Source organism: Ixodes scapularis, unplaced genomic scaffold, assembly GCF_016920785.2.
Source record: "Ixodes scapularis isolate PalLabHiFi unplaced genomic scaffold, ASM1692078v2 PGA_scaffold5__190_contigs__length_132052651, whole genome shotgun sequence".
Taxonomy (NCBI): Eukaryota; Metazoa; Arthropoda; class Arachnida; order Ixodida; family Ixodidae; genus Ixodes; species Ixodes scapularis.
In genome coordinates this window covers 50,584,964-50,601,643 of record NW_024609880.1, presented here as the reverse complement: position 1 = coordinate 50,601,643, position 16,680 = coordinate 50,584,964, and the positions used below count along the sequence as shown (strand labels likewise).

The 16,680-nt window shown below is 44.2% G+C and overlaps 1 protein-coding gene across 1 annotated transcript in view; it reads left to right on the top strand.

Annotated features, from left to right (window-relative positions):
- The window catches only part of LOC8025605 (serine/threonine-protein phosphatase 6 regulatory ankyrin repeat subunit A), a 77,349-nt gene that overhangs the window by 34,691 nt on the left and 25,978 nt on the right, over nt 1-16,680 (top strand). Inside the window, exons 14-16 of the mRNA XM_029971935.4 lie at nt 1,570-1,687; nt 7,358-7,577; nt 13,258-13,345. Of these exons, the coding sequence (XP_029827795.2) occupies nt 1,570-1,687; nt 7,358-7,577; nt 13,258-13,345 (426 nt within the window). The remainder of the gene's footprint in view (nt 1-1,569; nt 1,688-7,357; nt 7,578-13,257; nt 13,346-16,680) is intronic.

Sequence of the window (16,680 nt, the reverse complement as noted above, 5' to 3'; positions counted from 1 at the left end):
CAACTGATCTTTCGCTGCATGTCTTACGGCGTGTATGCTGGCTTGGCGGTCTGCCTGCCCCGCAACGCCAATGATGTGCTTCATGTGCTTGCCACCGGCGCAATCGGTTCGCGAGAAAAGCAACGGGCGGCCGGGCTTCCTTTGCTATATTGAGTGTCCCTGCCATCGAAGTTCGATACAAAAAGACAACGCTCCGATACTATTACATGCGATTTCCAAGGGGATGTGTGGACTGTTTTATATAAACAATAATTCAAAATACCCGAGTGTGATATAACCGGGCTCGACTGTCCACAATACCTTTTGAAAATAAATTATACCTATTATAACATATTACACCTATTAAAAATGCTTTGCATAAAATCTATAGAGTGTATTAAAACGTCAGTTGTTAGCTAGTGCTCATCCCGTCTCTTTCGTCCCTCCTTCCTTGTTGTTTTGCGCTCTATATCCCCATGATGGACAACCAACTAGCCCGCCAGATCGTGCTGCACACACGCACTTGATGTGTCTAAAACATTCAGGGTAAATAATTAAAGGGGCTATGTAACAATTTCAGTGCTCTGCTTAAATAATTTGGGAGTTGGTGTACCGACCTTTCTGAGGTAAAGAACAAAAAAAGGCTTTTGCCTGCATGTCCTAGTTTTTATTTTTAAAATTGACAAAGATTGAGGCTTTCGACACCTCTCAACTCCTTCAGCACCTTTCAAGTCACGTGCGCTGTGACGTGAATGGGGGACGCGTGGGGTTCCGGTCAAGCTCTCTCTTTGGAGCCATCGGTAAGCAGCGAGAAGTCGCCCGCTTGCGACCACGTGACCACGTGCTTGTACAGTGATCAACATGGCAAAAGGAGGAAAGTGCCAACGCGCTCAATTGGGTCCGGCCATCCCCGTCCCCATCTGGCTTCTGGCAGTTGGTCGCGGTTACAGATAGAGCCGACGGCTTTGTGAACCTAGTACGGATGTGCCACTAAAACTCCGTATAATAAAAGTTTTGTCGATCATACCAGGTTTGTGACGCATTCACATTTATGTTGGAACGACAAGATTTATAGAAAAATTACCTTTTATTGAGCAGGTAGTTGCACAACTTGCTATCTTTTTACAAGTCCTTTATTGACGTCATGCCGCGTGGTTTTCATGGCCGTCGCTCGCAGCTGCAGGTCTGGAAGTGTTCCAACTTTTGCTTCGTGATTATGCGGCGGAATCGCAACATCTCAAAAGAAGTGTTTTCTGTCCTTTGTGACAAGATAAACAGTGTCAAAAGTAGAAGATGCAAATTCTTTCAACATTAAAATCGTTGCACAGCTCCTTTAAATGTTGACAAACATACATGCAAAGTGCCATTTATTTTAAGTTTTTGCTTCAGAACAGTTAGTGCTTTAGATGCCAACCTGTGCAGCACACGTAACCCTGCTCGCGACAGGCTTCTTGCTGCTTTGGTAATTCAGCGAAATGTCTATTGTTTAATGATTTTTTGATTATGGGAGAAGTTTTGTGGAACGGCTGGCTGGTTCCGTTCTACGTCACCAATGAGAAACTGGAGTCACTCTGGAGTTACTCTTTACAGGACACCCCTGATGCTTGCCGTGCTGAAGGGCCACGTCAACTGTGTGGAGCTGTTGCTGAAGAGCGGTGCTTCGGTGGACCTCGCGGATGAGTCCAAACGGACAGCGCTGTTCTGCGCGGTAAGTCTTGGTTCCTCTCGTGAGACCCTGTCTCATTGGGGCCTTTGGTGCTCCAGCATTTGAGGCTGCCATTATACTTGGAAGTGCTGGCTGGTGTGCGTAAGACACCAAGAAGCTTGGCACACGCAAAGTGTGTGCCTCGGGTTTTAAAGGCCCTGTCACACTGAGGTAACAGTTGGACAACCCTATCCGGCAACACGAGGATATCATGTTGCCAACGATCCTGTCATATCACGGCAACAACAACACTTGGGCAACATGTTGCTGCTGTTCGGCAACCGTGTTGGCCGATTTGTTGTGCGACCACCCTGTCGCTCCGCACTGACGGCGGGGACAACTCGGGGAACACTGCCATCTTGATTGTTTACATTAGTTTGTGTGCGGCTCGGCGTTGCTGGAAATGTGACTACAAAGTGCTCATGCATTCGGAGGGCCGGAAATTACCATGGGATGACATCTACCTGTGACTGTGATTAGAAAGCTTGACATGGGGTGTATTTTCCATACTTTCTTTTATTAAAATGTTCTTCATTCGCTGACAAAGATGATAGCCCTAACCGAGGAAAGAGAGATCGCTGATATACGTTAGGAATTTATGCTACCATATGAGGTGTTCATGTCTGGTTCTTTCGTTCATGCAATTCATATTTCTACTGTAAAATTGATTTAGCACCAGCAGCAACCCAAAGCATCTTTTGTAACGTGGTGTTGAGCTGAACTGACAGTGCTTATAAACTGCGACACCGACACAATCACCTTTTATAACAGTCGGTGGAATAAGTATTTTTCATTGCTGTCTATTTGTCTACCGCCTGCTGTGCGATCGCTTCATTCCCCAAAATGTCCGGGGTATTTTTGAAGCAAATCAGGTGTCTGGTAGCGGCTGTTTCCAAGTACCAGGCATCAACAATCATAATCTGAGTAATTGTTTTAATGCTTCGATTTTTTTAATTTTTGCATTCCTGGATTATTTTTATTATACTTGAGCAGTGTGTGAGCAGGCATGCCATTTTATTTCACTACAGTTGAACCTCGATTTAACGAAGTCACCGGGACCCGCTAATTATTTCGTTAAATTGGGAACTTTGTAAAATCGAGAAATGGAGACCTTGCATATAGGCTGCGTGGGGAATCCGAATTTGTTCGTTAAATTAGGACATTCGTAAAATCTGGTTTCGTTACATCGAGGTTCAACTGTAGCAGTAATGTGATCTGGTCTCGCAGCAGTGGACTTCTTCCAAAACCGACGCGCCCCAATGCGGCGAAATACCACGCAATGCACGCTGGGAACTAGTTGGCCACTTAGTTTCGGTTTCGAGTGAGCAGGTTCATCTCATGTTATCACACCGCGACCGAACGCGCTGATTGCGTTTTCGATTATCTGACTTTTTACGAATGCACAATACACTCATTCTCGAGCGATAGAAAACGAAGACCGGGGCCTTTTCCTTGGTTCCCTAAACACCGGATATTGTGCGTGCGTATGCAAACGTAGTAAGACGTGGCTTAGTCACCTCACCCCACGAGTGCATCTTTGAGCTCAATGTCAGTAATCCCGTCTAGTACTAGTGAACTACAACTGAAATTTGGTCACCTTGAGCCCTACACGTATTTTGCTTGCCAAACGTCCGCCTCTTGTTACTTCTTTGGGCGAAAAGCAAGCCGCATCTCACAGAATTATCACAGTTGAGCCCAGCGTTGGCGCATGAACTTTTAAGGAAACGCAATAAATTCGACCTCACTGCTGCACAAAAGTTACTATGATGTCTTCCTCGTGTCATCACATACCTCACATTCAAATTTTGTGCTGATAAAATATTAAGTTTTCGCAAACACTGAGATCGGCTTGCTACGACGGAGGCCCTAACAAGCGTCCCCTACTCCTCGGTAAGCCTTTTTGGGCGAGGTTTCCCTGTCGCCCTGTTCTGGGCCTGAACGGTGTGTCTGAAATTATCTCGGCATACTCAGTCAGGAAGAAAGCAAACTCATAACAAATATTATAGCCATTAGCAACCGTCAAATGCGCTTTGAATAATTTCGTTCGTTTGGCGCACCGCATAAAAGTTCATGCTAGTCCGGCGCACTTCCGGCGAACGGTGCGACATTCTACAGACAAGTGCTCGACTTTTGCTTTCTTAAAACGGTTTGCATGTGCGAATGTGTCTATATGATTGCAGGACAACTTATGCGCATACGCGATGTTGAATATTAGTGGAATGCTTCCAAGCGGGTGGAAACTTCACTTCGTGCAGTGCTGCGGGGCAGTACAGGTAAGAGATCAGAAGTGTGTTCAAATGGAGCTTTTCAATGGCGCCTCCGAGTTTTACCTCGCGTACTCAGGCGTATTAAGAAAAACAGTAATCGCAAAAAGTTATATTTCGTCTATGGAAGCACGAAACAAACTTCCTGATCAACATTACTAATGTAAAGGCTCGAGCTAGATGTATGCATACTTATTGGTTGCTACAGCTTGCTGATTCGCAGGCAAGCAAGATCCCCGAGCTTCGCAGCGCCGAAATTTCCAGCATTGGCTCGTCCACATACCTCGAAACGTTAACAGAAAGGCTCAAGTACAAAAATACAACAAGCATCCATTAAGACATGCTATACGTCTCGGGCTTCTGCTAAAGCTTCGAGGTCTGTTCATTTACGTTAGTTTAGGGACCACAAATTACGCTCTCTAGACCAGAAAGCATCAGATAACGGCCGTTAATAATGCACGCTCTGTGTGTGACCTCTAGTCGACATGTTGATCGAAACCGAAACCAGACCACTCTCCTCCCTGGCCAACTAGTTCCCAGAGTGCAACGCGCGCCGTGTTGCATGCCGGGCTTTATGGAAGTAGTCTGTTCTAATTTCAACACCAGTCTGAACGTTCACGACCATAGCTGTGACCATTTCGACAATCGCTTTCCGTAATTGTGCAGTGAAAGCATTCATCAAATTATTTTAGTTGCACGCCAGCCTTAATTATTGTTAAATAACGTTTTCCAAGTCTCTATTTGAGTAAGACGTCGTTGATAGGAAACTAGCTCTGCCATCAAAGCTTTGTGTGTTGTGTTGCTAGCCCGAACTTCGCTCAGCCAGCGATCAGAGCAACACGTTGTCCAACACAAGTTGCTGCTGTTTTTGTTGCCAAAAGCTGTCATACTGTGGCAACATTTTCGTTGTCGTCCATGTTGTGCTGCTGTTGCCGTGATGTGACAGGTTTGTCGGACAACACGGGGAGCGAGCAACAAGTTGCGCGACTGTTAGACAATGTGTTGGGTTGCTGTTGCCATCGTGTCGCCTCAGTGTGACAGGGCCTTAAAGGGGAGGTGCAACGATTATAAGATTAAAAGAATTTGCATCTCGTCATTTTTACGTTGTCTATCGTGTCCCGGAGGGTAGAGAAAACATCTCCTTCATTAAAAGTGTCGCAATTCCGCTGCATAATCGCAAAGCAAAAGTTCATCTTTTTCCCCCACCTGAAGCCGCAAGTGGCACCCGAAGGAACTGTGGCGAAAAGATAACGTGACCTCGCTTGGTTCTAGGCTACAGCGTAACGCCCGCTTATGTCAGGAGAGAGAGGGAGAGTAAGCGTCCTCCAGGAGAACGCATGGGAAGCTACACGGCACTCCGAATGACGTCACTAGGAGGGGGACCAGGTGTGACCCTGAGGACTGGGAGTGAGTTGAGGGGTGGTAATATTTATCTTTTTTTTTTTACACAATGACTAGGACACACAAGTGAAATCTGTTTTCTGTTCTTTACAGAAAACTAAGGGTCAGAGTGCACCTTTCACGAATGTTTGACCGAAGTCCGGAAACCGAAATTTGGATTTCAGAAAACAATGCAGGAGCGGTAGGCGGGACTCTAAAATCCCTACAACACCACTCGCAAGGCAATACCTCGAATGTACGGCCGTATTTTTGGAAAAAAAGGTTGAGATTGAACGAGACCAAGGCGCATGACATCAACATATGTCGTTTCATCCAGCCTCTTTCCATTGCCCTCAAGGCAGCAAGGCGGAGAAGACGCGAGGCCGTTTCCTCTCTCTCTCGACTCTTCTTGGAGAAACATGACGTCAACATAATTGCCAAATACGCCTCTTTTCTTTAGAAAAATATGGTCATCCATTTGAGGTATTGCTGTAGAGTGATGTTTTGGTGTTTGTAGCATCCCATTGCACGCTTCTGCCGCCGTTTTTTGTGGAATCCGGATTTCAGCTCAGCATCCCTCTAAGGCGATAGCTTTGTGTGGGACGCCTCCACAAACCTTGGTTGCTCGTGCTGGTGTTGGTCGCACCGTAGCAAGGCCATGAGAGAAGGTGTCAGCGACTGAGCGGAGCTGTTGGTTTGACGTTGTAGCCCCTGCCAAGAGTGCGGAACATAATGGCCGACGTCACAGTGTCACGTGACATGATTGTGTCATGTGAATTCGGTGTCGCACACCGTCGTGGTATTATTACTGCTAAATTTAGCAGGAAAATGTCTGGCTAAGTTACGGTAGAATGCGCTGTTGATTAAAAACCCATCAAGTGCGTCACACCTTCGTTGCAGTTGATAGAATGCCTAAACCAGACAATTTTTTTACCAAGATACATTCTGACTGGGAGTTGCAGCTTGCTTGGTATTTTAGAGGTGGATGGCACTGTGCTTGATATCCAGTGTTGGGATGTACTTAACCATAAAATCCCAAGCAAGCCCTCTCTCAAAACTTGGAGATAATCATATAAAACTGGGGGATGGGTGCTTAGGTCAACAATATGTAAAGATATGTGCTTCGTGTATTTTGTGAATGTTACAAACTTGATAGATGGGAGCTTATTGTGGAATGGGAGGATGCTCGGTATACTATGGTAGGTTTAGAAAACTTGCACTTTAATGTACATTTTCCGAGTATATACTTGAACTTTACTCAAAAGTAATATATCTTCTGGTACTTTCCGAGGAAAGTACAACTCCCGATTCTAAAGTAGACACCCGAAATCCGGTCTTGCTAAATTCGTGTCATAAATAGATGCTTTGTCAACGAATAAGTGCCCTGTAAGTTGATTGTGCTGAATAGTTTGTTAGTGAGGGTAAAACAATTAGTACTCTGTGGCCACTTGACTCTATCCAATATTCGCCACCATTTCCAAAAATAACTGACGCACCCCCGATTACCTCCCAGGCAATGCATGCCAGTTAAAGAAAATGCTGTGGCAGTTTAGGGGAATGCAAAAGCATCACGAAAGATGGTGTTAAAAGGTACTTGTACTTTACATTGAAAGTACATTGTATTTATAGTAATTTACTTAAAGTACATTGTGCCCAGTGTACTTGGCACTTGAAGTTCATAGCCTCTCATTTACTTCGAGTTTACTCCAAATACTTTGTAGATATACTTAACCCAACACTGCTGATATGCCCTGCCACATGCTGTTGAACCCCGTGGCACGCTGCAGGATCCATACGTAGACGCACAGGCACCAAGTGTGCTCAACGTGCTGCAGGGGCCGCATGTGTGAATGGCTGCAATACCCCAAGTATTTTTTGACACAAAATCACGTAGTGTATAAGGGGTGACTAATGGTGTCATCATTACTGTTTCCTCTTATTGTGCCGTTATAGTAGTCTGGGTACGCTCGCCGATGCAGCTGAGGAAGTGCTGGAGCAGTTGGGAAATTGAGAGGTCGTTTTTCTTCAGGCGTTCAGCGGGAACGAGCGCTGCGCACACTTGCTGCTGAAAGCGGGGGCCGACATCCTGGCGCGAGACGTGTTGGGAAAGACCCCACTGCACATTGCCGCGGCGGTTGGGAATGCGGTTGTCCTGGCGTCTCTGCTGAAGCAGTGCAGCGACGGCGACGGCTGCGACGCCCTCTTTGATGCCCAAGGCTTCACACCCCTCCACTGGGCTTGCCAGGGCGGTGAGTGCAGCTCCCAGCGATGCGATTGCTCTACCAAACTGCGCCAAGATGCTTACCCTGCTACGTCCTCTGCTACATTTTTCCACACTGTGAGGAGTTTGTGCCAGCATTGTGCCAAAACCTATTTTCGCTTTACAGTAAACTCGCTATAATTCACTTGGATGTTTTGTACTTCTGGTTATTTCAAACAAATTTCCAAATTTCGATTGTCTCGTTACGTTTTTATCTCCTTAAGTGCCATATGTTTTTTTAATAAAAAAGCAACCTTAAAATGCCATATATTTTGTATTAAAAAGTTTTAGTCCTCTAGTATAACAGATAAAATTTCAAAAGTTTTATGCAAAAATCAGTGGTGGCGAAAAAAAAAAGCGCCAACTAAAACGAGTGTTGCCATCTATGATCAGCGCCACAAACTACTCGGATGAGCTTAGCTCGTCAGTGGTATTGAGGGCTACCGTAAAAGCCACTGGACGAGCTGAGCTCGTCCTTGGCATTTTTAGCCAGAAGGCGGCCGACAAGCTCAGCTCATCCAAGGAACTTAAAGGGTTAATGTATTCATAAGCCGCTTAGTTTGAACGGCGTTTTCGTGTAATTCATACTTTTGGTTCCCATGGCTCCCGTTGAGTGCACTTCTTTCTGAGCACCAGTGCACTGCACAGAAGCAACACCCGCAGAGCTTGCTTCTACAAGTGTTGCTTCTCCACAGTACACCTGTGCTCGGTGAGAAGCCCACTCAACAGGGCTCAAACAGGGCAGAAATGAGCTATGAAAACGGGCAGCATGCAAAAATTCTATGGGAACTTGCGCAGAGGCTGTGATGTGGCGGCATGGCATAGGTCCACGTCACAGCGTTCGCACGATTTGCTTTGAAAACTTCGGCACGGTGCCCGTTTTCATTGCTCAGGTGTTACCTGCTTAATAGTTCACATTAGACAACTTCTTGGTCTGATGAACAAACTGAACTTTGTTTTGAGTTGTCATGTGATGTCTAAACAGTCCACAATAAACAAAATTTTTGAGGGATAAATAAACATGTCATACATTTCAGAAATGTTTCATGTGCGGCACACCCGTTTATGACCAGTAGGCCTATGTAGAGGAAATCATCAAACAGAGTAAACTCTCAATTGAGCGAACTTCAAGGGACCCAAGGAAATAGTTCACTTAACTGAAAGTTCACTAAACTGAATATATTCACTAGAATACGGAACAGCATAGGGCACAGCATAGGGCGAGTCAAAAGTGTCAAGTGCAGTTTACGAAGTCATGTGCATCGATATATACAAAGTGCATAACAGTTACGTTGCTACCTTTCTCACTTTGAAAAAAAATGTATAGTAATTTTTATTTGCACCGGCACTCCTGAAGCGCATGAAGTAACAAAGCTGTCCAGAGAGTCTGTTTTTTTTGCACTTCCTCTGTCACAGCTTGTTGCTCTGACGAAGCCATACCGCAACGTCATCGTCCACTGGCTTGAAATATCCCGTGCAGAGTCGTTTCCTGTTTGGATTGAACGCAGTTTCTCCTTCAAGCTTCGACTTTTGCTTCACTACCGTTGACAACGTCGACGGTGGAATCCCATAGTCCTTTGCAACGTCCACTTGCCTTTAACCGTTGTCCAGACGCTAAAGGATTTTGCGCTTGTCTGATAGAGACAACCGCTTTAGTTTTGTCGTACTCATTACGAAAGTGGGCCCACAAACTGCTGTCCTGCCATTGTTACCCAAAACAAAGATGGCCGAACAGAACCGATGACAAAGAAAGAACAGACGCACCACGTGGATGACAGAAAAAAGTGACACACCACGCCAGCACTGCAGAGCACAAAACTTTGTTGAACTGATTGCAAGAGTAATCTTGGGTCCGCTAATCAAGTTTGTTGAACTGAAATATTTGCTACTCCGAAATTCGGTAATTCGTTTAACTGAAACATTTTTGCATAGAATGCATAGAAAAACTGCCAGGGATCTTTTTAAAGTTCGTTATTCTAAAATATTTGTTAAACCCGACGTTCGCTTAAAGGGTAACTACTAAGAAAACAGTTTTTTTTAAGCAGCCTAATTGGGTCAAGCATGTCAAAAAACAATTTTTCCGTGAGAAAAAAAAAATTTTACAGCAATATTTATTGCGTGAGACCGATTTTAGTTTGCGGCTATTTCGTCCGTTTTGAATCGCGCACCACGAAGTTGGTATTCCGCGACGTTGAATACCATTCGGCTGCTGTACTTCTCATTGGCTAAGAGTTTGATTGACAGCTTAGATCTTGGTTGTTAAACCTGTTATATGTTGCAATTTTCTTTTGAAAGGCATATTTTTACGTTTAAAGAATAACCCATGTGATGAGAGTTGTTAATCTTTACAAAATGTTTACAAGACGGGCACTTCCGTTTGAATTCATACCATACAAGGATGTTAGAAGTACTAGGAGGGGGCACGTTGCAATATTGGTGAAGCCTAGTCATAAAAAGTTTAAACGATTTTGTGCCCAGCGTGACCACAGATCTTTCTGGCGATTGGTGCGCGTGACATGTCACGTGTGAGATGGATGGTTGATATTAGAAGGACTCCTTGCAGGCTTGCGCGCGCTCCGTCCAGTAGGTTTTATCAGATCAAAGGCTATACTGTGGTGTATTCTAGTACCCCATAGCAAGACGAAGGCTAGCTACGGTCACGTGATGTGGTCACGTTGGCATGGTAAGTGAGGAGAGTAAGGCCGTAATGCACCAAACAGAACGAGATCGCCGATACCAACGCAGCGCTGTCGTGAACCTTGGCTTGTGGTTGCGCACTCGTGGATTCTGCGACTCCCTTTGCTTTCAAAGCACGCACGACGATTACGAATGATACTTTCCATCTTCCGGGAACATCACAGGGTCACGTCTTCGCTACATGTGCTCGCAAACCGCGTCAAACCAAAACAATACCGCTGCCGTGCGTTGTTGCCAGATCTTACCGGAAGTCGTGACGCTGCGTCGTTCAACTCCGCAACGCAAGGAGAGTGAGGGGCGGGGCGTACTCCTCTTCCGCGGGGGTCGAAAGAGCGGGAGTTTCAAATATGGAGAGGTTCTGACTCCGACTAAATTACATCCTGTGGCATAAATATTGATAAAAAAATATTTTTTTTTCGCGGAACATTTGTTTTGTGACATGCTTGTCCCAATTAGGCTGTTTAAAAAAATACTTTTTTTTCTTTGCAGTTACCCTTTAAGTGAGAGTTTACTGTATCTGCTTTGTATTTGTAGCCATTCATATGGCAAATCACAATTTTATCTTGCATTATAATTAGATGAATTTGTGATCATTCAAACAAAATTTGTGGCTTCCTGGAGTTGGAAATAATGAGAGTCTACTGTACTACAGTCGTTGACCGATTTTTCGGACTCGGAAAGGACCCCGAAATCGTCCGAATAATCATGCGGCCCGAAAAATCAATTTTAGCCAAAATATCAAACTTTGGCTGACTTTCCACTTGCCTGATGTCAATTTTAAGTTTTCATGCAACTTCCGCTTTATATTGTTCACTTTTCACCTGTTTGTTGATCTGCTTGATCACAGTGCTGGGCTGTGTCGGCGTCTTTTTTGGCACAAACAGCGAAGTTGAAGTTGGCACCATTCGGCACAATTTGGAGACAATGTTTAGTCCACCAAGCTCGCTTTAATAGTAAGTCTATCGGCAAAAAACCTTCACGCTCAAAGACCACAAAAACGGCAGACGGCCGCTCTTCTCGCGGTCGCACTCGAAAAACACGGACCATGAGAAGAACTGGAAGAACCGTAAGAATCGGCAGACGACGGCCATGTTGGCCATAGCGGAACCGGAAAACCCGAGTATGGCCTCAACCCAGCTTGTTTATTGCGTAAGACGTGGTATCGAGGCTACAGGGCAAAATCAAAGCAACCAAAATGGCAATGACTGAGCTCGCGGCGCTATTGCGGCGGCTGTTTTGTGGCTGTAAACTGAAAAAGTCACGCAAATTAGGTCTGAAATATCGAGCAATAAGCTTTATGGCGTCTGAAATTTCGGTCAATGTTATACATTAACTCTATGGTGTGAGTGACGGTTCGGCGAAAACTTGCGAATAATCGGCGTCCGAGAAATTGGTTGGCGACTGTAATACAGTGAATACAGAAAATTAAAACTAAATTAGATAAAGCAACTAATGAATAATGTAAGCACGTTTTATTAAATTCTTCTAGTTTTTTTTTTTTTTTTCTTTTTAAAGAAATTACATATTGTTTGCATGTCGATTTTTCTTATGAAGTTTTGCTTGCAAAATGTCATAGATCTTCATAATGAAATAATGAAGACTGTATTTTATCTAAATTAAGAACTGCAGTTTTATTACAATTTTTAGAACTTAAAGAAAACATCATTTTGGGTACTCAAAACTATTGTATTCTAGCATTATTTCAGTGGACTATGCTACTTAATTTAAGTTTGATTTCACACCGAAAGTAATCATGCATAGCAGGTAGTACTGCCCTTCAATCAGCATCTTGTTACTGTGCCTTGTGCTTCTATGTGCGATGAAACTGCTAGCTAGGGAATCTAGCCTGCCGTGTTCTTGATGCCATGAAGAGCTAAGGTTGAAGCCTGGGCGAGTTGGTGTGACATACTTAAAAGGTTAAAACAGCGCAAAAGACAACGGACAGGGTAAAGAAGGATACAGACAGCGCTCTGTGTCCTAAACACATACATCTTAATGCGTTAGAACTTCTGATTGGGCGAGTTGGTTGTTCATGTTTGCCAACGTTGCAGTGCACTTGTGTGCCTGAAAGCTTGAGTGAGTTTTTTTAGTGCGCTGCAACGTCAACAAACATCTTAACATGATATTCACATGGTACGAATGAAAATGCAATGTGTACTTATGCTCAAAAAGTACTTTTTGCTGCTCTACAATGGAATTTTGGATCCCCCAATATTGTGCTCCAAAATAACTCGAACCAGTCGCATCACTGAGCTCCTCATTTTAATTTTTGCTTAGAACCGCAGTTTTCTTCATGTGTGCGCGAGCCGGACAACAGCCTTTATTGAACCTGCTAGTATTTCTGTTGTTAAAGTTTACTTGAAAGTGATTGTTTATATACTGTAAACACTTTAATTTTTTAGCAGGCTCAATATTTTGCAAGTTTTGCGAGGTGTCGGTTTCACATTTTTCGAGCACGAGATTTTGCAGTTGGGAGTGGCATGCTAAGTATTTGTTGCCATGTGATGATGTGTTCACCCGATCAGTTTTTCAATATATTTTGCAAATCGCAAAATTTGGGAAAATTAAGTTGTTTTCTGTACATACTTTGTTCTGTTTTTGTAACTATTCTAGACATGTTATGGCTGTTCGTATATTTTGTTAATTAATATTATAAAAAAAGAAAAGCAGTGAGTTGTGGGCTGGCTGGTGGCGGCCATCCACCATAGTTTTGGTCCAAAGTGAGCACTAATATGAACGCAATATCAGCTTTGTGCTGGTCTTTCTTGTTTGTTTCTTCTCTCTCGGGGTAGCCATGTCTTCTCAGTAGTTTCATTGATGGCCACGCGTGCACGATCATACAGAGTGTAGCACGAGAAAGAAGTTACGTTATGCAGTTTTATCATTTGTGCTTGTTGCTGTCGGTTTGTTGACTGAAATGAATGAAAATCGTTAGAGACACCTCTAAAGCTCGCTCATGTTTCTGATTGCAGGCCACGACTCTTGTGTGAACCGCCTCCTCAAACATTCTCGAACAAACAAGTTTTATGGGAACTCCTTCAGCCCCCTCCATTGTGCAGCGTAAGTGTTTAGCTTTCTTCCACTGGGAGCTTCTCAGCATTGTGCCCGTTCTAGTAATGTGCGTCTATACTTGCCCGTGGCAATGACTCTCTCCCCACTTCCCCCGAAAGTGAGCTTGCTGTCTTCCGTAGTGATGCCCAGTAGATGATTTCTAAATTCTCAGTGACTACGACTTTATTAAAAAAATAATGTCCAATTGATTCTTGCACTTAAAAAGAAACCTTGCGAGAGTAAACTGCCCACAATGCTAATAAACTGGTTATTTAATTTTACAGCAGTTTGGTGGAATAGTTTGATAATTTTATTCGCTAGAATTTCCGAAAGAAAATAGCTATTGTAGTTTCATTGCTTGAGAAACACTTTATTGTTCGCAAGAATGCTATGTTCTCTGATCACCTGGGCTATCTATAAAGTGGGCATTGCTGTGCATACCCACTTGTTTTGCAAATATTGTGCACTTTTTAAGAATAGGATATCATAAAGGGTGTTTGAAATATATATATATAGTTTTTTTTTTTTTTTTATTCAACTATGAATATTGAGTTGTATGTCTAAGCAGACTTTTGTGTGGTGCTTTCCCATAGCTTGCCAAAAGTTGCTTTCTAACAGTCCCATATTTTTGACTGGAGCTTGGCAAGCTCGTCTAAAACATGCTGCAGTAATTGTCCGTCGTTCTAACGCTCTCTGCTTTTCCGTGTGTGTTTTTGCATGGCACCGTGCTCCGACTGCACCGCAGAATGCACTTTTTGGTAGTGGTGGCACCATTGTCGACTAGCCGTTTCACCGCTGCTTGTACGCTGTGTAGCCGCGAATTTGTGGTAACTTCATACAAACAGAACCCGCATGTTTGCGTTACCACGTGTCATGTGGAGTTCCAATCATTGCCATTTGGGAAAAGAAAACGTCGAAGGGAACGGCAAGGCTTGGATAATGTCTAGACCTGAGAATGCCATCTCGGCTGTACTTTTATATCCCAAGAGATGCTCCACCCCCAAAAGATAACCCGCCCCCTGTTTTCAATACAATTTGCCATTTAAAAAAAAACGCCCAAGAATAGGTTGTTTTTAGTAATTGCTGACCTTTGCAGAAATGGTGTTACTTCGCCGCGACGGGAAATAAGCGAACATTGCTGACTGGGAAGGACGGCCGTCTTTGGTTCGTTACCCCGTCCCTGCAATCACAAGTTTCATAGCTCACAAAATCTAAAGCTAAACATTTTTTTTTACTTCTATTTCATTTGTTTTTGATTTTAGGTGGGCCATTTCTCAGGACATTACGGTAGTCACTGATAGAATGGGAACGGCAGGGGTGCGTCTTGAATGTTCGGCCTCCAGTTGCACACCACGCCCTTCGCCGCGCGTGCGCGTGTGCTGGACGGGCACGGGAGGGCGGCGTCGTCAAAGGCAGGAAGCTTGCACTTCAGGTGAAATGACTGAAGCTTCTCCCTGCCGCTCTTGCCTCGTCAGTTATGAGACGTTTTGGCGGCTCCACCGCACGGTTCCACCCCGTGGCATCACGACAAGGACTATCATTGGCCAGTGACAATTTCGATGGTGCGTGTAAAAAGCGCGACAGGAGCTCGAAGTCGTCGCATCCTTGAACCAACACCGTCAAAGTTGACAGTTCCGTATTCCTCTCGTCTCCATTAACGAAAGTAGAATTCACCATACTCAAGACGTCGTAGCGAGCTTTCGTGCGATCGCGGAAGGCCGACCTTGGCGACTCAGTTGGTCGAGGCTGCCGCCGGTGGGGACATAGCCCAGTGCAAGCCCTCGTCTTGAAGTCATACGTTATCAATACCTCCGCATTTGCTGGTCTCCTCTAAATAGCAGTGGCGGACTCCTGACATACCGTGTGGGAAAGTGGAAGGGAAGGTTTTCTTCCATCGAGGATTGCTTTTTTCTTGCTTTCTGTCGAGCAAACTTGGTCATTGAAGTTTAGATATTTTACTTGTGGGGATGAGTTCTGCTTCTGGGAGAGCTTGAGGGCAGCGTAGCATTGCTTTTGTGCCGGGCACCGTGCACTGCTGATGGGTCAGCAAAATGGGAATCATGTATGCTGGGCAATTTGCCGATCAGCCTTAGGTGGGATAGCGTGGCTTGCCGCATGTTTGTACACGCAAAGGGCAAAGTCGCGTGGCGTAATTTCAACGGTCGGTTTTAGTCAGTGCGGCGCATAGCTTCCGATCCACAGCATAGCGTGTGCACAAAGGTGATCATACAGGGTTGTTGGTGATAGTGGGCAAGGTACGTTTGCCACTCCTTTTCAATAAAACTTGTTCCACCGTGATTTCAACATTGATACCTAACTGCCGTATTATTGGTGTTATGAGCTGGGGGCTCAGAATAAGTAGGAGTCCAGGGAGTTGATTTCATTGGTCTTTGTCGATAGTTTTTTTTTTTTGGTATCCAGGGCCTACGCTTACGATTGTCAATGAGGGAAAGGGAGTGATTAGCTGCGAGGGGGCTTGAATAGGGACGAGATTTCACACTTCCATTGTCTTTTGCCTCAATTTTTGTTTTTCAAAATAGTTGGCATATTGTTACAAATTAAATAAAGTTTAGAGAGTAAATTATGCTAACCATTGCCTTGATTAAATTTTGGATTCAAGCTTTTTAGTGCTGGATTCTGAGTTTGAAGTGAATTTTCAAAGCGAATGGTGGCTTTAGCAGAATACTTTCTGATAGAATATTGATTATACTAGATTCTCCAATCCTTTCACTACCGTGCACCATACTTAAATGAAAATTCATATTAACTCTTGAAGGTTGTTCCAAACCTTCCACTTGTCCACTTTCGATCTCAGCAAATTTTAATACAGCTACCGCAAGGTCCCGAATCTGGGTGAAGGCTTTAAAGTGACCGCATAAGTCGACTTGGTAACGTATTGCACTTCGATTTACCACAGAGGTGCCTAATGGTTGCGGAAGCTTCACATCAAAATTTCAAAAAACAAATATGCCTAAATAAAAAAGTAAAAAAAAAAAAAAAAAAGCTAAATCGTTTTCCTATTTACGTTGCCCATCCGCTAATCGTACACTCTCCAACTGGCGCAAAAACCGACAGATGGTGGCCCCGGCAACTTATGATGGCTCAGCAGCCGCCCGGTAGCTCCAAAACCAGACAATGTGTTGCCCAAATTAATCCCCAAACCATTAGTTTTATTTGTTTTGTGTCAATTTAATGTGTTTTATTGGGAACGAAAAAGAAATTGTGCACTGACCATTATAGCACGGAAAACGCGCACATCGTTCATGATCCGAAAACGTTGTCTGGTTTTGGCGTGACTGGGCGGCTGCCTTTAGAGTGTCTGCATTAAGTTTCCAACAGCTCGA